Source organism: Neofelis nebulosa, chromosome 1 (genome assembly GCF_028018385.1).
Source record: "Neofelis nebulosa isolate mNeoNeb1 chromosome 1, mNeoNeb1.pri, whole genome shotgun sequence".
Taxonomy (NCBI): Eukaryota; Metazoa; Chordata; class Mammalia; order Carnivora; family Felidae; genus Neofelis; species Neofelis nebulosa.
Genome location: NC_080782.1, coordinates 44,135,592 through 44,156,820, shown reverse-complemented (window position 1 = coordinate 44,156,820; position 21,229 = coordinate 44,135,592). Strand labels below are relative to the sequence as shown.

The 21,229-nt window shown below is 44.5% G+C and overlaps 1 protein-coding gene, 1 long non-coding RNA gene and 1 pseudogene across 7 annotated transcripts in view; 1 reads left to right on the top strand and 2 right to left on the bottom strand.

Annotated features, from left to right (window-relative positions):
• The first annotated feature begins 2,452 nt into the window (after window positions 1-2,452).
• SLC36A3 (solute carrier family 36 member 3) overlaps window positions 2,453-21,229 on the top strand; it is a 28,500-nt gene continuing 9,723 nt past the window's right edge. For 2 of the 4 annotated variants that reach the window (XM_058720606.1, XM_058720623.1), the window contains exons 1-6: window positions 4,737-4,858; window positions 8,203-8,293; window positions 10,731-10,819; window positions 13,699-13,794; window positions 18,847-18,931; window positions 20,111-20,329. In XM_058720606.1, coding sequence (XP_058576589.1) covers window positions 4,737-4,858; window positions 8,203-8,293; window positions 10,731-10,819; window positions 13,699-13,794; window positions 18,847-18,931; window positions 20,111-20,329 — 702 coding nt within the window. Of the gene's footprint in view, window positions 4,525-4,736; window positions 4,859-8,202; window positions 8,294-10,730; window positions 10,820-13,698; window positions 13,795-18,846; window positions 18,932-20,110; window positions 20,330-21,229 lie in introns of those variants that run through there. The other 2 variants (XM_058720598.1, XM_058720616.1) reach the window with 2 other exon arrangements.
• On the bottom strand, window positions 4,798-9,638 carry LOC131506724 (uncharacterized). 3 transcript variants are annotated; one of them, XR_009259114.1, is made up of 4 exons: window positions 9,221-9,638; window positions 7,330-7,388; window positions 6,842-7,053; window positions 4,798-4,951 (listed from the first exon to the last, which is right to left on the bottom strand). It is a non-coding gene; the product is annotated as an uncharacterized LOC131506724 (long non-coding RNA). The 3 variants fall into 3 exon arrangements; XR_009259113.1 differs by having other exon boundaries at window positions 7,330-9,638; XR_009259112.1 differs by lacking the exon at window positions 7,330-7,388.
• On the bottom strand, window positions 13,791-15,885 carry LOC131506722 (rab9 effector protein with kelch motifs-like; annotated as a pseudogene).

Sequence of the window (21,229 nt, the reverse complement as noted above, 5' to 3'; positions counted from 1 at the left end):
ATTCACCGGTGGGGAGGCAAGGGGGGAAGAATTATAGGTAATCACCTAAGTCGATACCATAACGGGCCCTTATAAGGGCAGAGGGACACTAACTGCTCTTGAGGACAAAGTATGGCTTTCCACAGGTGGTGCCATTAAACTGGATTTTGAGTAAAACTTGGGTCTCCTGACACTGAACCTTGCCCTCCTTCCACTCCAACCTGCTTCGTTGACAGTCCTGGGCCTTTTCTCATGTCAGTGCTCGGCTGACAGCAAGAGCCAGCCAACCTGAAACACCAGCTCAACCTTCCAGGTAGCGTTTGCTCCTTCATCCCTAAAATTACTAAAACTGGGAAAGTGCCCCCAAATAACTGAGTAGATATTAGAGGCAGATCTATAGTCCCAAGGAAGAGAGTTTCCCATTGGACTTCCTGTAATTTATGGGAATGACCCATGCTTGTTTCAGTCTCCATTTTAAGACCGTGTTTGAAAGACCCTTTCTTGCTTCTTTTCAACCGTGATCCTCCCTATATGGCCTAGGGAAGATATTGGGGGAGTGTCTGCCCTAATTCCTAAATCCTGGTCTGCTCCTTTTGTGTGTTACTTTCTATCTGCTAGACTTCAAGAAGGTACTTCATGAGCACTAGCCTTGCTCAGGTGGGAGGAGGGCCAGCAGGCCACACCCACATCCCATAGTCTGTCTGCAGAGTTCCTGTTGGGAGGCAGCACACCCTTAGCCTATGCAATGGTACAAAACCTACCTGGCCAGGGAGCTGGCTCATCACTTCCACCCTGTACTTCTCTGTTTCATCAGCAGACCCAAAGTTCTCCCACTGACTGGCTCAGAGCTGCGGCAAAGCGTTCTTCCTCTCTCTGAGCTCGCCTCTCCCACCATATTCCACCATCACCCCAACCAACCTTGCTAAGTTTAAGATTGTCCTGTTATTAAAAAACTGTCACACTCCTTGTCCAGGCACAAGCCCCTACAGTGGAAGATGCTCAGGCTAATCTTATCACTTAGGCTAATCTGGCTAAAGCTCAACTTTGCAAAGAAAAAAAAATTTAGGGGCGCCTGGGTGGCTCGGTCGGTTAAGTGTCCAACTTCAACCTAGGTCATGATCTTGCGATTTGTGAGTTCAAGCCTCACGTCAGGCTCGGTGCTGACAGCTCAGTGCCTGGAATCTGCTTCTAGATTCTGTGTCTTCCTCTCTCTGCCCTCCCCTGCTCATGCTCTGTCTCTGTCTCTCAAAAATAAATAAATGTTAAAAAAAATGTTTTTAAAGAAAAAAATTTAGTAACATAGATGTAACTGATCAAAGTAAGCTAGTGAGACTCGTTAGTCATTGTCGGCAACACTAAAAAATACCAAGTATTAGAACTGTGTCTGAGTGTGAGGATATTAAGGGGTTTTTTTGTTTGTTTGTTGGTACTGGTTTGCACACACACACACACACACACACAGGCTCTCCACCCTCTCCTCATCCCGACTGATTCTTTTAAGTTTCAGAGCTTGTGCTTGAATCAAGAATCATAGAAAACCCTTTCTTCCTTCCCTCACTGAGCGCTTACTGTGTTTTACATGGGATAATCTCCCTAATCCTTACAACCACCCTATGAGGTATGTACTGTCATTGTCCCTATTTTCAGGTAAAGAAACAGACTTAGAGATATGAAGTGACTTGTAGGTGATCAAGCATGCAGTGACAGTTGGGTTTAGGACTCACACAGTTGTGCACAACACCTTTGTAGGGCCCAAGAGAAGGCGCAAATGGTGGTGGTCAAAATGAAAGAGAGCAAAAATGTGTCCAGTGAAACAAGCCAGTCACCAAAAGACAAATGATGCATTGTGTCAGTTTTATGAGGTACCGGGAGTAGTCAGACTCATAAAAACCCAGAAGGGCGGGGGTGGGCTGGTGGGTGGAACAGGCAGCTGTTGAATGGGTACAGACGTTCCGTTCTGCAAGAAGAAAAGAGGGTTGGAGATCGGTTGCACAAGGCTGGGGATCATTTAGCATTACTGAACTGCACACTTAAAAATGGTTAAGAGGGTCAATTCGACGTTACGTGTATCACAGGGTTTGTTTTTTTTTTATTACACATTAAGTTGGTGGTGAGCTGTGTGCAAGTGCTCACGCAAGTGTGCGTGAACGAAGCACATCCAAGAGCTCACAGTTGTCTTCCCTGGATGGTGGCGGTGATTCTGTCTTCTTTTGGTAGTTTTGAGTTGTGTTTTGCTTGCTTTAAAATGAGCATGGCTTTTGTTATAACCTCTCACGGTCTAGTTTTCTGGTTTAGTGTCATCTCCCTACTTTCCACTGAAGCGCAGACTCCTTGAAAGTGCTCCTTGCTAGCTTGCAGTGCCTGACAGGGTAGGCATACTCTAAGAAGTATTAAAGCAGCAAATACATGCTGTAGGGGAAGGGAATTCTCAATGCGAGAACAAGCCTTTAGCGCATCAGAGGAAGGAGAAGTCTCATTCGACATTCAGAGGAAGGGAGAAGCCCTAAGAGTCGATTTTGCGGCCATACCGGTTGCCATGGGCAGCACCTGGCCGCCATGATCTTCATACATAGCCTGTCTAGACCATCGCGAATGAACAAGCCAAGTACGGTGTGCCCGCAAGTGCGTCTTCGAGACAAGGCTTGCGTGCCCCAACTCCTTCCTTCCCGTTGTGTCAAAATTCGTGAGGTCCTCTTGACCCTTCCCCTCCTTCTATACCCTTCTATACCCCTTCTTCACACCCATCAGCACATCCTCTAAAAGTACACAGACTGGGGTGCCTGGGTGGCTCAGCTGGGTGAGCACAACTTCAGCTCAGGTCACGATCTCACGGCTTGTGAGGTCGAGCCCTGCATCGGGCTCTCTGCTGTCAGCGCAGAGCCCACTTCGGATCCTCTGTCTCCCTCTCTCTCTGCCTCTCCCCCCACTCACACTCTCTCTCAAACATGAATCAACATTTAAAAAATTAAATAAAAATAAAAGTACCCAGACTTCAGGCACTTATCATCCCTTAGCTACCGCCCTGGTCTAAACTGCACTGTTGACTAGCACCGGGCTCATTGCAGTGGCCTCCTAATTATCTCCCTGCTTTGGCCCTTGCCCTCCTTCCATCTGCTCCCAACAAATGGCCTGGAGAGATCCTGTTAAAATGCAAGTCACATCACTTCCCTTCTCAAACCCTCCATGATTCCTCATCTCAGAGTAAAAATTAAAGGCATTACAGTGGCCTACAAGTTCCTGCCCGTCCCATTCCACCCCCTTCCATTACTTCCACTTATGTTCAGTGCATCTCTGGTATGACCGTGTAATTTCTCATCCAAACCAGAAAAGAGGCACTGTTGGTAATTATGTCCAGGCAATAAACACACACCAACACAATCCTGGGCAAACCAGACATATGCCCACTCTACTCATCTCCCCTCTCCTCTGTGCATGCTGAGCCAGCCACATGGCCTTCCTACCATTCCCGAAACACCCAGGCCCTCTCCTGCCTCAGGACCTTTGTACTTACTCTACCCTCTGCTTTAAGTTTCGCACCCAAGACATAGATGAGGCGTGCTCCCTCATCCCGTTCAGCCCTTTACCCAGGTGTCACTTTCTCAGTGAGGCTCTCTCTGACCACCCACTCTAGAATTGCAACCCCCCCAGGGTGCCTGGGTGGCTCAGTTGGTTAAGCATCTGACTCTTGATTTCAGCTCAGGTCATGATCCCACAATTTGTCAGTTTGAGCCCCATATCGGCTCTGTGCTGACAACACAGAACCTGCTTGGGATTCTCTCTCTCCCCCTCTCTTTCGCCCCCACTCACGCATGCACACTCTCTCAAAATAAATAAACATTTTTTTAAACTTATTAAAAAAAAAAAAAAAAAGAATTGCAACCCTCCCCCCAGCCAGCCCTTCCCATTCCCCTTTACTGCATCACTTTTCTCTATAGTACTTATTACCAACAATACATACTTGATATATTTATTATCTGTCTCCTCGCTAGACTGTAGTCCCATGAGGGCAGAGATTGTAGTATGTTTCTACCCTAATGTATTCCCAGCAGGCGGAACAGTGCCTAGTATATCTTAGATGCCCAATAGATATATTTTAATAGACAGATATTATTGAATAAATGATTTTTTTTAAGTTTACTTTTGTACTCCCTTCCAAATAGGCGCAATCCACACACCCTTCCTGTACAGGAATTCTGAGCAGGGAGCACTGGGGCCCGGGAAGAGCCACTCTTCACTCCCGCCCTGGGTTGGGCCACACCTGCATCCTGGGACTGCATCCTTATTGGCTGGGCAGCCTCCATTGTGAGGTAGCTCTGGCCTCCTCCTCGCAGAGGTAGACGGGCGCGGAGCCTGGCCCCACATCCAGGCACCTGCAGTCCTGTGCCTTCCTCCTCCCGGGCACACTGTTCACTTTGCCCTATAGCGTTAAGGGCTGAACTGGGAGGGACCGGAAGCCCGGAGGAGTCCTGGCGTGTGGCCGACCGATCGTGAAGGGCACTGAGGGTCATGCCGAGATGAGACTCTCATAAGTGCCCCCAAAGCCAGGTGAGGCCCAGTCAACATCAGCTTCTCCTGCCACCAGCGCTCCACTGATCCGCACACTTGGGCGTCAGTCTGGGTCAGGCACCCTCGGGAAACGGGAACCAGTGTCTTGGGCCTGCAGCCTGGTTTCTCTGGAGAAAAACCCATGGGAGGCTGGTTCAAGGCTGTCACAGGCCTTTCCCCTGAGCTGCCACCCCCGTCCCACCTTGTTGAAGATGTCACTGCTTGGAAGGGACTTCCACAGCTCCTTGGATGATGGGTCCAAGTCACTTTTGGAGAGGAAGAGCAATGTCACTGCAGAGAACGTCCATCCTGCTGAGGAAGCCAGCGGCTTATCGTAAGTGGCTGTCCTGCCCTTCTAGATCTGAGGTCAAGCGCGGCTGCCTTCACAGCTCTGGGCCACATCTGCCCACTTCTGTCTTCCTAACACCTGTACCCCCATGGAACAGGAGACGCGTGGAGGAAACATGAAAGCAGAAACTAAGAAGGTTGATCCGTGCGGCTCTGGGTATTACATGTGCTTCCCGGTTGTCACCGAGAACCCAGATAGAGGAGCCATCCCCAGCATGAGCTTGATTCTAGGAACGCTTTTCTGTCGTAGGCTGGCTGCTCACCCTTCCAGTCTCCTCTGCTCTCCTCTCTTGCTACATCCACTAGTATTTATTCTCTCCCTCCCTCTCCCCTATAAACCCTCCTGGCCCCATGTCCTTACTTTCACTGCTATAAACTCAGACACATGGAACTTTTTCTTAGAACTTTATTGCCAGTTAGACTCTTATCTACTAATCAGATCAGATAATAACCTTGGGCATAATGAGGTTGTAAGTGACCGTACCCAGTGTTGATAAGGATGTCAGGAAATGTCTTTCCTCTAGACCTTTTAGGAAGAATTAAGCTGGGACCTTTCCCGATAGCAATGTTGTATGTCAAATCCTAACACGTATTTATATAAAACATACAAATGCTACTCCTGAAACTAATACTACCCTGTATGTTAACTAACTTGAATTTAAATAAATAAATTTAAAATAAACCATGCAAATACTTATTTGGTATATGCTTCCTTTGGAAGTACACACATGCACACACACACACACACACACACACACACATACAACTGGCTGCAGTGGCTCCTTAGGGGTAAAAGAATTGGGAAACTGAGAGGCAGAGAGATTTATATGCACTATGTAAGGTTTCTTGGTTCTCGTTTTTGTTTTACCTTTTGAGTTTCCTACTGTGTGTTACTTAGGTATTTTTAAGTGTAGATATAAATAAGTATATCCTTTGATGGATAAATACCACTTCTAGGGATTTTTCCGAATGAGATAATAACACAAGTGTGCATGATAATTTTATTGAAGCACCAATGATAATATTGACAGTTTGGAAACAATAGGAGATTATTTAAATAAAATGTGATACCTATATACACAGCCATTACAAGTGATGAAGAAAGCCTATGTTGGTGGAAAGTGTGAAGGACTCACTATTCATAAAATTAATATAAGATACAGTATTATAACGGCTCTCCTTGTGTAAACTTGAGTGCATTTCAAAACAGACAGAAATGCCCAGAGGAATGTTAGCCAAAATACTAACAGTGGTTATTTCCAGTTAGTGGAATTTCACTATTTTGTTTTTATAAGGGCAATGTATCATTTTTCAAGGAAAAATAAAGTTATGTTTTTAAAAATCCCAACATGTATTTTACTCCCCAAGTCCCTGATCTAGAATGCTGTTAGCTAGGGCACATCGTTTCTCCAAAAGTTGGTCTCACTTTTTCCAAGAGATCTGATTCAACTTGGACAAGATGCTGCCGTAGGAAAGAAATGGGAGATGGAAGGACGGAGGGCAGGAAGTGGAGAGACAGAGCACATCTTTTGGAGACACTACCATCAAGTAATTGATGAAAGATAAAAAGTGGTGTTTTGTTTTGCTTTTTGCTTTGACATATTTTCCAATGAATGCAGTTATCAAGAAATAAAGGTTATAAAAATGGCCTCTTGGAAGTGAACGTATAACAGGTGCCCCCCCCCATCCTCAGGTGAATAGACTGAACTAATGAAGACGCAAGAAGTCGGGGGGAGGGGGGTCCCAACCCTCTCCCAGGTCGGTATTGAACTGGCCCTGACTCCCTAACCACTGAGACAAAGACCTAGAGACATGAGCACAGACTCTAAGGGACTTGCTGTGTGACCATGCTAGGCTCCCTCTAGACAGTTCCAAGACTGCACAAGGAGGTACCTCCAAAGGCCTCCTCAAGGCACCATATTCTACAAGGAAGGGACACGTTCACCTGCTTCAACCAGCCCTTTCTTACCTGTTTTCTATCCACCCAGCTCTACTTCCCCTTCAAGGAGGCCCTTCTAGCAGGTAGGCACCATAACGTCAGACCAAAGGTGGTAGTGTCGCTGATGAGGACGAGAATGGTGATGATGGCGGTGGTGATGGTGATGATGCCTCACATCTTAGAAGCACTTCATGATTCCAAGATTCATCATGTCATTACCTCTTCTGATTCTTACCACTTCCCTGGGAGGTAGGCAGGGCAATAATTATCCCCTCTATCTTTCTTTTTTGGCAGATGAAGAAACAGAAGATGTAAGCAGCTAAGGGTCTTTCCAAAGTAGTAACCAAATTTCATAGGTTAATGGCAGAGCTAGAACTCAGAAATCAGTGCTCCTTACCTCTGAGTTCGTTGCTCTTGCACTCAGCTTTTCATTTCAGTTCCTTCTTGATTCTCTTCTCATGATCCTGCCCCACCTTCCACCCCCCCCCCACCCCCCCACCGCAGTGAATGGGTGGTACTTTAGCAGAAACTGCCAGCACAGGCATGGAGAGCATTTAGAACCCTGGTACCCAGCACCCTACAAGACACATAGTTAACGTTCTGCATGCACAATAACAATTGTTATTAAATTGCATCCAATGCAGAGCATGGAACAGTTCACAGGAATATTGGTTGAGTAAATGGATGAAGGAATGAACTAGAACCAGTAAATACTCCAAATAGCAGGAGAAGTTACGTTTTTTTTTTCTAGTGAATGAATTAATAAATAAACTGGCACCAATAATTACTCTATAAATTAAGAAAATCATTAATTATTTCATTGTCCATCTAGATGCCAAGGCCTAGTAGGTCTCAATAAAAATTATTTTAGGGGCGCCTGGGTGGCTCAGTCGGTTAAGCGTCCGACTTCAACTCAGATCACGATCTCGCGGTCCATGAGTTCAAGCCCCACGTCGGGCTCTGGGCTGATGGCTCGGAGCCTGGAGCCTGCTTCAGATTCTTTGTCTCCCTCTCTCTCTGCCCCTCCCCTGTTCATGCTCTGTCTCTCTGTGTCTCAAAAATAAATAAACGTTAAAAAAATTTTTTTAAAAATTATTTTAGTGAATAAACTGAAAGAAATCATTAGATGAATTAATGAATAAACTGGTACTAGGGGCTTATCCAGAATGGTAGCAATTGTCAACCTTTTCTTTTGAGCCTATTGTGGGTTAAGTACGTGTTGAGTCACCTAAACTAGCACCAGCCCTGGATCAGATGTTCCAGAGTTCACCTCATCGGGTTTTGTCCCTCCTCCCAAAGGGTGGCAGGTGCTGAAGATGCTGGAAGGAGCCTGAGCTTTGGATCACCTTTCCCACCCACTAACCCTCTTGTCTCCCCACTCTTCCCTACAGGAGAATGCAAACTTTGATCCATTTACTGAAATGCAACATTGGCACAGGACTCCTGGGGCTTCCCCTGGCCATGAAAAATGCCGGCTTATTGGTAAGAGGGGTCTGTGTGATGGAAACTAGGTTTACCCACTGTTTGGGTGGGGGAGGTAGTATGCCCCTAAGGTCTTTGCACTGTTTATCAATGGGCAGTTTGGGGATACCCTCTGCAATAGGAAATGTGCTTCTTGGCATCAATCCAGTGGAGTCAAATGGAGTGCGGCTGGAGGGGACAGGCCATTACTCTTTTTTGTCCCCCCAGTTTTATTGAGATATAAATGACACAGAGTACCCTACAAGTTTAAGGTGTGCCACATAATGACACATATGTAGACTGAAAAATGCTTCCAATAAGTTGAGTTAACATCATCTCTTCATGTGTATGTATATATATTATATGTCATCTATTTTGCAAATTTCAAGCAAGCATACCATACACCTGTGTCAGCTATGGTCATCATGTTGCACATTACATCCCCGGTACCTGTTTATCTCCTAACTGGAGGCTTGTACCTTTTGAACCGCTTCATACAACTCCCCCACCCCGCAGCTATTCTTAAAGACCCACCATCCTCACACACTGGCACACAAGCTACTTTGCCACAGTCCTCCCCACTCCCTAGAACTATATCCAGCCCATTTCACTCATTTACCTTAGTAGCCTGGTCCCTGCAGATACGTGAGTCTGAGCTCTTGTTTCACACCATTATAGTGGCTGTGAGAACATGGCTTGAAAGACGAGGATGATGAAGGCTTCACCAGTCCCCTGACACCCTGTGTCACCCCACCTCTGTCTCTTTGCTTGTGCTGTTCCTTCTCCCTTGGTTCTGCCTTTCGAAATCTGCCTCCTCTGTGAAACTTTACTTTTTCCTATTAAAATTAATGCCACCTTCACCTTGTGTTTTTCAAGAACTTCTGTCTACCTCACCTGGAATCCTTACAGCACTCACAAAGAGGAGATATAATTTTTTAGTATACCTACCTTCCTCACTTCCCTGAAAGCTCTGAGGGCAGGAACTTTCTGATGTATTTTTACACCTCCTCACAAAACCTGCTATAGAGACAGGAACACAGGAAGTCCCAATTCATGTCTATTGAATTGGCCAAGTATACGATTTCCTTTTAGATGAGGCTAATTCCTCCTTCTCTCCCAGGCCTGGTTAGTGGTCCCCGTGTCAAAAGAAGGCATATCAAGACCCTGGCTTCTTCTGATATGACTTCCAATCTGGCGCAGTTCCAACCCAGAGATGAGACTCTCCCCCTTTGAAATCCTCAGGGTTCTAGAACTTCTGAAGAGTATTATTACCACATGGCCCTCAGGCAAACTGCCTTTGTCAGTGTGGTATTTGCTGTTAGCTCTTTTATCCTCTGATTTTTGCCTCCCAAGAGTCATTAGATTATTTCTCCGCACCCCCCCCCAACTCCCACCAGAACTTCTGACCATGATTCATTTAAGAAATGCATATTGGGCACCTACTATGTGCATTCTTAGGTCCTCGGAATGTGCAAGTAAACGAGATCAAAGGAAGTCTCCCTTATACGGAGGCTACATTCTAGTGAAATCTAGTGGTGCTCTTGATCTCTCATTTGTTTCTTTGTGATAATGTTACATCAGGTCATATCTATAAAGGCACAAGTGTCCAGCACAGAGGAGGTGAAAGAGTCCTTCTTTATGCCCTTCTGATTATATCTGGGAGATTAGAATTAACAATGAGCTAGCTCTGTTTTTTAATCTCATCACACAAATAAAAAATAGAAACTATGTGAGAATAAGATTTTATTAGCTTGACTGTAGTAGTCATTTTGCTATGTAGATGTATGTCAAATCATCATGTTGTACACCTTAAATATATACAATCTTTAAAAAAATAAAAAGATTAATGACAAATTAGACATACTGGGGCAATGATTCTTGACTGGGGACATGTTTGCACATACACCCCCCAAGACATTTACAGTGTCTAAGCTGTCACAACTCATGGGGAGAGAGAGTGCTACTGACACCTTGAATAGCGGCCAAGTAACGTACTGAACACCCTACAGTGCAAGCAGGGCCTCCACAACAAAGGCTCACCTGGAAAATATCACTAATGCCCCTGTTGACAACTCTATGCTGGAGGAAGAGCACCCAGTCATAAGAGGAACCTTGGTCTTCAAGTATCTTGGAGGAGGTGAGGGCCGGGGTGTGAAAAAGGAATGAGGGATCTAGAAGGCAGAACTCAAGGCAGATGAGGAAAAGCATGGGCTGTCTGTGGAGGTGGTGGAATAGTCACGGGCAGTATCCTAGTAGAGACTGGGCCGTCACTTTGCAGTGATGCTAAGAGGTGTTCTAGAAGAACTAGAGTGTCTGGGGCACAAGGACGTTCAGGCAGGGACTTGCATCCCAGAGGCAGCTTTATGATGAGAGGGGCCCAACACCCAGACTGGGAGAGGGCCAGTTATAGGAATGATCAGTCTATGGCTCACTGTCCCCACTTCTTTTTCCCTTCCAGGTGGGTCCCATCAGCCTGCTGGGCATTGGGGTCCTCACCGTGCACTGCATGGTCATCCTGTTGAACTGCGCCCATCACCTCAGTCAGAGGTGAGAATCCTGCTTCTCCCTCACCCCCGTGTCAGGCCCCATCTGTGTTAAGTTTCCTTTGACCACTGACCCAGTTGACCGGCCACTTCTCCAGCCACTGCACCTGCTGCCGTAGATTCTATAGAGCTGGTGGAGAGGATGAGAAAGTCCCAACTGGAAACTCCTAAGTAAGTCCAGGCCCAGCTCTGCCAACCTGCTGGATGACTTTGTCAGGTTCCTGTACCCTTTGACCCTAACTATCCGTACCTGGCAAGATCAAAAGTGATAAAAGATGCCAGCATGCTCTAAACACTGCCATAAATATGAAAGAGACTTAGGATGTCCTTCCTTCCTTCGTATCTCCTCCTGCCCAGCCTCCCCCTTACACACCTTGTAAAGGTGATTTGTTCTAGGTAAGCCTCTTTGGGGACAATTTAGTAAGAGCAAAAAGCATAGTTGAAATGAATAGTTCGCAGTGGCCCCGGTCATTAATAAAGCATACATACAATACTCAGCGTTTACATATTTGAAATCTCAATGCAAAAAAAAAAAAATCCTGAAACAGAAGTCAAATACAATGAACACAAACAATGCGGAGAGTTTTGTATTTATAAACCAACAAGCCGAAGGTAATTAGTAATTCCTTATAGCCACCTGCCTGGTGGTTCTCTGTCTGCAGCACTTAGGGGCTCCCAAGATCAGAAACTCCCCCCAGGTCAGAGTAGAGAGAGACATCAACTGAAACTCCTCATAAAGCCAAATTATCAAACCCAAATAGGTGTATCTGGAGCATACATGAGTCACACGTAACTTGTAGGCCACTTTCCAGCTCGCAAAACACTTTTAAGAGCACTTAACTTATTCAGCAATTAAATGTATTGCCCAATTACACGTGCCGCGTACATGGCCAGAGCTTTAACGAGCCTTTTATTTACTCTTTACAGTAAACCTCTATGGCAGGCACTATTATTATTCCCATCTCACAGATGAGTAAACTGAGACTCAGTTGAGTTGAATGCCTGGCTCAGGGTCACATGGCAGAGCTGGTCTTCGAAGGCCGGTCTGATCTGACCCCACTCTAACCATTTTGCGTATCTTCTCTCCCCTCAAGCCTACTGGGACAATTATATCACCATGTAGGTTTCTGACATGGTGAAACTCAGCCATTCACGATAGCCTTTTTCTGATTTTTTTTTTATGACTTGTTTTTCTTTTTTCTTTCTTTTTTTTTTTTTTTTTTCTAATATAGAGGTAACAGACTGATGGCCTAAGAGCTTCCCAGTTTTTGATTTGTTTTGTTTTGGCCTGGAGATTTCACATTGGGAAAAAAAAAAAAAAAGCAAATTCCACCTTCTCCTTGCCAATTAGACAATCTGGCACCTCCGGGAACTCATTCCTTCATTTCTCAGGGGGCACCAAATCCCAAACAATCCCTCTTTGGGCGCCTGGGTGGCTCAGTTGATTAAGCATCTGACTTCGGCTCAGGTTGTGATCTCACGGTTTGTGAGTTCAAGTCCTGCTTCAGGTGACCCTGCTTCTCTCTCTCCCTCTCTCTCTCTCTCTTTCTCTCTGCCCCTCGCTCACTTGCACCCTCTCTCTCTCAAAAAAAAAAAAAATCACTTTCAGAACAGACGGTGGTATTGCTACTGTCTCCACTGTTCCCCCTTCTGGTGCACCAGCCTCTCTCACCATATTACTAATACCTGTCTGGCCCCATACCTTTGAATTTGTAACTCTCAGACTAATACGTTTGCCACTCTTATGCAGTGTGACCTCATTTGTATTTGGAATGCCAAGCACAATGAGCAATAATAAAAATAAGGATCGAGCCATGTTTCCAAAGCATCTCCACATTCATCTGTCCCTGTCCCTTCCCCCAAACCCAGACTGCGTGTGAAAAACACTGAGGCTCAGAAGTCTAAGGAGACTTGCTCAAGGTCTCCTGGCCATCTGAGGGGGTGTGTTGGGATTTAAGCCCAAGACCCAAGTCTCGGTCTCCTGTCCTCTCCCAGCTACTCCCCTCAGTCATACAGTTAGCACTGGGGATCCATTCCTTGGCTACCTGCTGCTCCCACTTGCTTAGAGATGGTTCCTCAGTAGGGCCTTCCCTGCCCTTAGGAAGGGCCACCTAGGGAAGAGGGACAAGACAGACTGGAACTTGGGTGTCACATCCTACAGGGGTGCTGGGCAAAAGCCTAAGTACCACGTTTGCATGGGATCTGGTCTGAGGCAGGCACCTCAAATGTCCCAACATCCTCAGCAGTGGGAAGGAAGGAATAAAGTCCAGAAAAGACCATTACTGGCTTAGCCATACCCGCACCCCCTCTGCCCCTATTTCCTCCTCCCCCTAACTAGGTTTGCACACCTCACACCTTTCATGTCCCTGCTTTCCTGGTTTGCAGACCTAAGTCAATGCACAGCTACTGTTAAGTTAAAATTTTTCTTTCACTTAAATATTAGTGTTTAAAGAGACAACTATAGGGGCGCCTGGGTGGCTCAGTCAGTGAAGCGTCCAACTTCGGCTCAGGTCATGATCACACAATTCATGGGATCAAGCCCTGCATCGGGCTCTGTGCTGACAGCTCAGAGCCTGGAGCCTGCTTCGGATTCTGTGTCTCCTTCTCTCTGTGTACCTCCCCTGCTCACACTCTGTCTCTGTCTCTCTCTCAAAAATAAACATTAAAAAAAATTCTGTTTCAAAGACAACTACAAAAAAGAAGAAAAGGCAGACTCCTGAAAGCTTTTAAAGTGTATTATAAAATACCTCGTTAATACTATTACTGGGAAATTCCCAGGATGTTCCATGTTAACACACAAATATATAATAATGACTCACTTTGGGAGTAAATTGCACCTTTAACAAAAACGGTTCCAGTTACACATTCTTGTCCTTTCCCTAGATGGCAAAAGACTTTTGTGAACTATGGAGAGGCCATGATGTACAGCCTAGAAACCTGCCCAAATGCCTGGCTGAGGACCCACTCGGTGTGGGGCAGGTAGTAGTCGTTGCTGTCCTACTGGTAGTGGTGAGCGTAGTAATAACAATGATAATCCTCACCTGATCTTCCTTTATTTTTAGTTACACAGTTTGTAAGAATATGTTCTTACAAACCACCAAACAACCCAGGGAACCTTCCCTGAGAACTCCAGACCCATCTTGCTCTTCATCCAATAGGTATCCACTGATACATCTAGTTAGTAAATATCCCTCTGGACTTTTTCTCTGCACGTGCATGAATATACGTGTGTGAGTGGAAATGTAGATTGCATTTTGCATTTTCTTTTACAGTAGAACTTTTTTTTTTTTGGAAATTTACTCTTTCATCTAATGACATGTCGCTAATTTCTCTCCACGCTGAGACATAGACATCTACCTGATTATATCTATTTTTTGTGATTTAATAAAAACGTGGGATTTGTTAGTCAACTACAGTCACAGTACAATCACTGTATATTTCCCCTTCCATATTCATCCTGCCAAACACAAAAGGAAGCATGTATCAGTATGGCTTTCATCATGTGAATCACCACCAGGGGTCACTCCTTGGTCGGTGGAATCCCCTTTCTGAGTATCACAGTTTAGAACGACAGAATTTGAATCTTCTTTCTCAGAAGTCCCTGGCCATGAAATGACACACATGGAATGATCCAGTGGTCCAAGGGGGAGAAAATTGTCAAATTTAAGCAAGGTCCAGTGCTACTTTTCTATGTGATACTGATACATGGTATCCAGTGCTCCTGTGGGAGTCATCCCTCTAGGATATGTAGAGCTGAGTGGGCAGCACAGCCTCTGGGAGGTGCCCCAGTGGGACTTAGCTTCTGCCACTTCCTGTCATTTATATCAAGACAATGGAGATCATCATAAAATTTGTCCCCTGCTAAGCTGCTATGGATGAAGAGCTTTGTCCGTGCTGCCACCACCACATGACCATGCCAGGGGGATGGAGGTTTTCCAAGTGTCTCTGTCTGTGACCAAGTCACAGTGTTTGCCTTCAACATATGCAGCCCGCATGGGCTGGGCACAACATTCACATCCCGCACGGGCTGGGCACATCTCTCTCTACCTGCAAAGACATACAGCTGGTTTCCCATGGCTATAGATGATGTGTGGAATGTTCTTGGGGATGGCAGGGGGCTGGTCACCTCTGGCATGGTCCAAGTCCTAGTTTTGGGATTCAGAACTTACAGGTAATTTTGATTTCCTGACTAGTCAGCACTTCCAAACACCCAGATGCTATGTATGAGGTGCCCAAGAGGGAGCAAAGCTGGCATGCTTGTAACAGGGCAAAAGGCCCTCCATGGTGGCTAAATCCCACTGGTATGTTCTCGGATCCATGGTGTGCACATCTGTGAAGCTCCTGTTTGGACCTGGCCCCCCAACAATGAAGACCTTCCCTCTCTTGGCATCACCAACTGGGGCTAAAGACGAGCAGCTGTGGCCAACCTGAGGACAGGAGCTGTCTCTAGGGGCGGTGGGGGAGGGGTGGTGTCATGGTGTACCATGTTGCTTTCCTGGGCTTGTCTCCAGGCTTCAACACTGGCATCAACTCCATGGCGTCCTGTGGCAGCTTAAGATGGTCCCAGGCTTACCTGATTATTTTTTAAGGTTCACAATGTTCCTCAGTGGGGATGTGTGCCATAGTTTCATTGAAGCCTTCCCTTAATGGTGAACATTCAGGCTGTCCCTTGCTTGATGAAAGTGCCTGGTACACAAGATGTTTTTCTGTGTCTTAGCTCCTCTGATCATCTCCACAACCTTGTAGGTAGGCAGGGTGGGTCTTTATTGTCCTGGAAATATGAGATGACCAAGGCTCATAAGGAAAAAAATAACACGTCCACAAACAGATATAAGATAGTGGTTGTGCGGAAATTCGACCCAAACCTAACATTTCAGCCTTTCCCAGCAGAGCCCTTCAGGAGGTAGTCAGTATTGTGGCTGCCAAGATCCCTTCTTCAGCCCCTCTCTTGGGACTCTCAGTAGGTCATCGCTCTCTTGACCAGGAGTCACTCTAATGATCAGACAGGTGAGGTCACGGGGCAGTAATAACGAATGACTCACAATTGCTCATCCTTTCTCACCAAGATTTATGTTTGTGATGACACCCCAAATAAAATTTTCGAGTAAGAAGCGTCCTTAGAGACCATCGTATCCAGGCAATTCAGTGGAGGACCATAAAGCCCAGATAGGGCAATAAAAGTGCCCAATGTTACGTAGGAATTTAGTGGCAGAGCAAGAACTAGAATCCAGAACACCTAGCTTCCACCCATTCCATGCACCATTTCTCTAGAGCCCCAGTAACTGCAAAAGAGTTGGGAAAATACCTTAAGCAATGATTTGTAATTTTTCATGTGCAAAAGGGATACCTAGGAACTTGATGTAGGCAACAATCATCAATGGATGCTCAAGCCATTAGGTGAAAGGTAACTGGGAAACTTTATAAAGAAAGACTACACTGACACCACCTGGTCCCAGGTATTAATCTTAGCATCTCATGTTTAGAAATGAGATAACCAGACACAATGTGTCTTATAATGGGATATAGTGGGGACCCGGAAATATGCTTAGCAGAGCAATAAAGAAAGACTCTCAATCTAGTCAAGCTGCTAGATCTAATATCAGTTCACAGGAAACACAGGGGATGGAGAAATATGATAACTGACATTACGAAGAAGTCATCAACCAAATCTAGTAAGTGAAACATACTATAGGATAAATTCTCTGGTGTCTTCAACCCCCACCAAAAAGTTAAAAGTTACAAGGAATAAAAGAAAGCAGAGCAAAGGGAATATAGCGGTTCTAAAAACTTAAGAGACACAGTAACGAAATGCAATGTATAGGCTTGTTTAGAAATCAGACGGAAGGGGCGCCTGGGTGGCTCAGTCAGTTAAACATCTGGCTCTTGATTTTGGCTCAGGTCATGATGTCATGGTTTGTGAGACCAAGGCCCACATCAGCCTCCAGTTCTACCTCTCCTTCTACCACTCAAGTTCTCTCTCTCTCTCTCCAAAAAATAAATGAATAAATCAGCGGTAAAATAGATGGTTTTGAGGCAATTGGAGAAATCTGAATGTGGGCTGTTATTAAATGACATAAAGAAATTATTATTAATTTTGCAAGTGATGATAATGGCACATTGGATATGAATATATATATATACATATATATACATATATGTATATGTACATAATATATGTTTAATATATACATATATTAAAATATATATATATATTTTTTTTTAAGTCCTTGTCCATAAGAGCTGCATATGGAATTATTTACAGATGAAGTGCCTTAAGTTCTCTAGTTTGCTACAAATACTCCAACAAAATAAGCATGTGTGTGGTAGGGGTAAAGGGATAGATGGAAGAGGACTGGCAAAAAATTAATAAGTATTGAAGCTGGAAGGGGCACACGAGGAGTCAGTGGATTATTGTCATTGCTTTTGCATGTGTTTGAAAATTTCCATAATAAAGAGAGAGAGAACATCTCTGTTCTGGTCTCACATGATGCCACCGAGCTTCTGATTTGATAAGCTGATATGAGAGCCAGGAATCTGTATTTTTTGCATAAACCTCAGGCAATTCTGATACAATTGGTACTACAGAGCAGCTTTGCAAACCACTGCTCTACACTGATCTAAGGTCCGCAGCCATCCCACGCTGAATGCATCTCCAAATTTGGGACAATTGAAAAATCCAAAAAGAGTAATGACAATAAAAGATTATGATACATTACATTTAAAAAATTAACGTGCAGTTTTTTGTGATACAAAATAAGAGGAAGAATGTATCTTTCTTAAATGCCAATTGATGAATTCAGAAAAAATGAGAGTTAGAAAAACATCACCATGCAACCACTGATAAAATAGTTGATTCAGACAAGGATCATCAATGACCATTAAGACCCTTTGGTTTGAGAGGAAGGGGATATTCATACCATGTCAGTTTTACCTCTGGATTATAACAAGAGAAATGCACATCTACAATGGACAGGTCTGACAGCCTTCACCACAGTGGAGCCACAGGATACCATGTGGTTTGCAATATGATGGAAAAAGTACAAAATATCCCTATGGGTTATGCTTGCAAAAATACTTACCTGAATCTAATCATGAGGAAACAATCATCCAAGTCCACAGTGTGGACCATTCTACAACACAATTGGCCTGGACTGTTCTCCAAAAGCCAATGTCACGGAAAACCAAAAAATGTGCGTATTCTATGTGGATAACCACTAGAAACAAAACCACATGCAATATGTAAACCATGATTAGATCCTGAATCCAAAAAATAACTAACAGCTATAAAAGACATTTTGGAGATGATTGAGCTATTTAAATTATGGACTATGTATTTGAGGATATTGATGTTGATTTTCTGGATATTATGATCTTAAGAGGGATATGCTGAGAGAGTCAAGGTTGAAGTGTTAGGATATCGGCAATTGACTTTCAAATGGTTCTGGAAAAAACTGCGTGTGTGAGTGTGTGTCTGTGTGTGTGTGAGTGTGTGTCTGTGTGTGTGTGTGTGTGTGTGTGTGTTTGGATGAATACATACATTCATATACACATACATATTTATATAATGCAGTTAAGGCCAAAAGTTAACAAGTGGTATATTTAGTTTAAAGGATATATGAGTGTTCATTATAACTGTCTCTCAATTGTTTCTGTGAACTTGAAAATTTCCAAAATAAAAAAATGTAGGAAAATATCAAAAATAACAACAGAAATAATCACTTCAAAAAATAAAAATAAGTGCATTTTAAAAAGTAATTTGTTGGGGCGCCTGGGTGGCTCAGTCGGTTAAGCGGCCGACTTCGGCTCAGGTCATGATCTCGCAGTCCGTGAGTTCGAGCCCCGTGTCGGGCTCTGTGCTGACAGCTCAGAGCCTGGAGCCTGTTTCAGATTCTGTGTCTCCCTCTCTCTCTGACCCTCCCCCGTTCATGCTCTGTCTCTCTCTGTCTCAAAAATAAATAAACGTTAAAAAAAAAAAATTTTTTTTTTTAAAGTAATTTGTTTTCTCTCTCTGTCTCTTCTTTTCTGGCTCAGGTACACTGTCAGCTTCTTACTAATCACCACCCAACTGGGATTCTGCAGTGTTTATTTTATGTTTATGGCAGACAATTTACAACAGGTAAAGAAGCTTCTTCTGGACAGAGTGGGAGAAAAACAGACATCCCTAAGGCTTCTTTAGCAAAAGTATAATGTTTGGATCATGGGAGAAAAGTGGCTGCATTTCTACTCCCCGATCAGACTACTTGGGAGTTCTCTCAGTCCTGGGAATCACTTTTGTAAAGGATTATTGAGAAGCCAAAGCAACATCTAAGGAGTGTAACCACAATGGAGGGAGAGGCTTGCAATTATGTCCAATCAAAAATAATTGAGAATTTGTAGCCTGAAACGTGTCGGTGAGATTCACTTCAGGTATGGCAGGGTTGTCACACAGAAGGTGACTAACCGAATATAAGACAAGCAAGCTGCAATCTTGCCCTCATTGCATTCCCAAGAGGCATTATGAATCAGTCACAGCATTCTTTCTTGGCTTCATGGGCTAGAGGGAGCATAATCAGTTTTGCGCAAACAGCCAAGTATGGTACGTGAAATAGTCAAGAAGATAGATTCCACTCAGTATTCAGAGCTTTCTGACTTTTAGGGCTCTCTTAAGTTAAAGAAGATATTCTTGGGGCGCCTGGGTGGCGCAGTCGGTTAAGCGTCCGACTTCAGCCAGGTCACGATCTCGCGGTCTGTGAGTTCGAGCCCCGCGTCGGGCTCTGGGCTGATGGCTCGGAGCCTGGAGCCTGTTTCCGATTCTGTGTCTCCCTCTCTCTCTGCCCCTCCCCCGTTCATGCTCTGTCTCTCTCTGTCCCAAAAATAAAAAAAAAAAAAAATAATAAAAAAAAAAAAAAAATAAAAAAAAAAAAAAGAAGATATTCTTGTGTTATCAACTCCTGTTCTCTGGGTGAATGAAAGGAAACCATGTGGCAGGAAAGAAGAGGTTGAGTTAGATCACAAAAGGACCCTTCAGCTTTGAGATTTTAAGATTCTAAGGGTTTCCTATTGTGACAGTCACGGGCACTACAGGTGAGGTTACCAGATTTGACAAATAAAAATACACAACACACAGTTAAATTGGAATTTCAGATACGCAGCAAATATTTTTTATTTTTTTACTATGAGTATGTCCTATGGAATATTTGGGACATCCTTTTACTAAAAAGCTATTTGCTTATTATCTGAAGTTGAAACTTCACTGGGCATCCTGTGTTTAATCTGGCAACTCTAAATACACTGCCCCGCATTGTGTCTACATCAGATGGTGGAAGAAGCCCACATGACGTCCAACAACTGCCAACCCAGGAAGTTCCTGGTGCTGGCCCCGATCCTGGACATCCGCTTCTACATGCTGACAATCCTGCCCTTCCTGATGCTGTTGGTGTTTATCCAGAACCTCAAGCTGCTGTCCATCTTCTCATCACTGGCCAACATCACCACGCTGGGGAGCATGGCTCTGATCTTTGAGTATATCGTTCAGGTCTGTGCCTGAAACCACTGCAGGAGGGGGTTGTGAGACACCTGGGGAAGGTGAGTACCATGATGGGCAGGTGAAGGTGAGGAAGGTAACCTGCTCCGAGCAGCCTCTGCTAAAGGGACATGTGTGAACACTTCTGCCCCACGAGCTGTAAAAGCTAGTCATCATCTTCGTCATGGTCGTTGTCGTCACACTGGGTAACAGTGAGTCATTCAACAATTAGTTATTGAACGCCTTCTGTGATCCAGGCATTGAGCAAATGGGGCCGGGATTCACTGGTAAGCGAAACTGATGGGGCTATCTGCCTTCATGGAGGTTACATTCATTTACGGAGATAAACCTCAACAAATAACCAACAAAAATTGTAACAATGGTAGGTTGACAAGGGACGCATATATGATAAAGAAATTTTCTTTCCTTGGTGCCAGGTTCTTTACATGTATTAACTCATTGACTCTTTATGACGATACTATTTGGCAAGTAATACCCTTATCCTCAGTGTACAGACAAGGAAACTGATAAACTGAAAGTAATTTTTTTGCGAATTCCAACCAGTTTACCTCCCAAGCCCATGCTTTGCTATTAACATAGGCCCTGAAATTCTACCATTATAGCTTCATTTCTTTGAATCGAAAAGTCTTTGGGGCTATGTTACTTTCCTATTGCTGCTGTAACAAATCATCACAGATCTAGCCGTTCAAAACAACACAAATTTATCTTAGAGTTCTGTAGGTCTCACTGGAATAAAATCAAGGTGTCAGCCCGACTGGGTTTCTTTCTGGAAGCTTATGGGGAGAATCTGTTTTCTGGCCTGCTCCAGCTTCTAAAGGCTGTCCACGTGCCTTGGGCTCATGGCCCCCTTCCTTCTCCAAAGCTAGGAATGTAAGGCTGAATCTTTCCCCT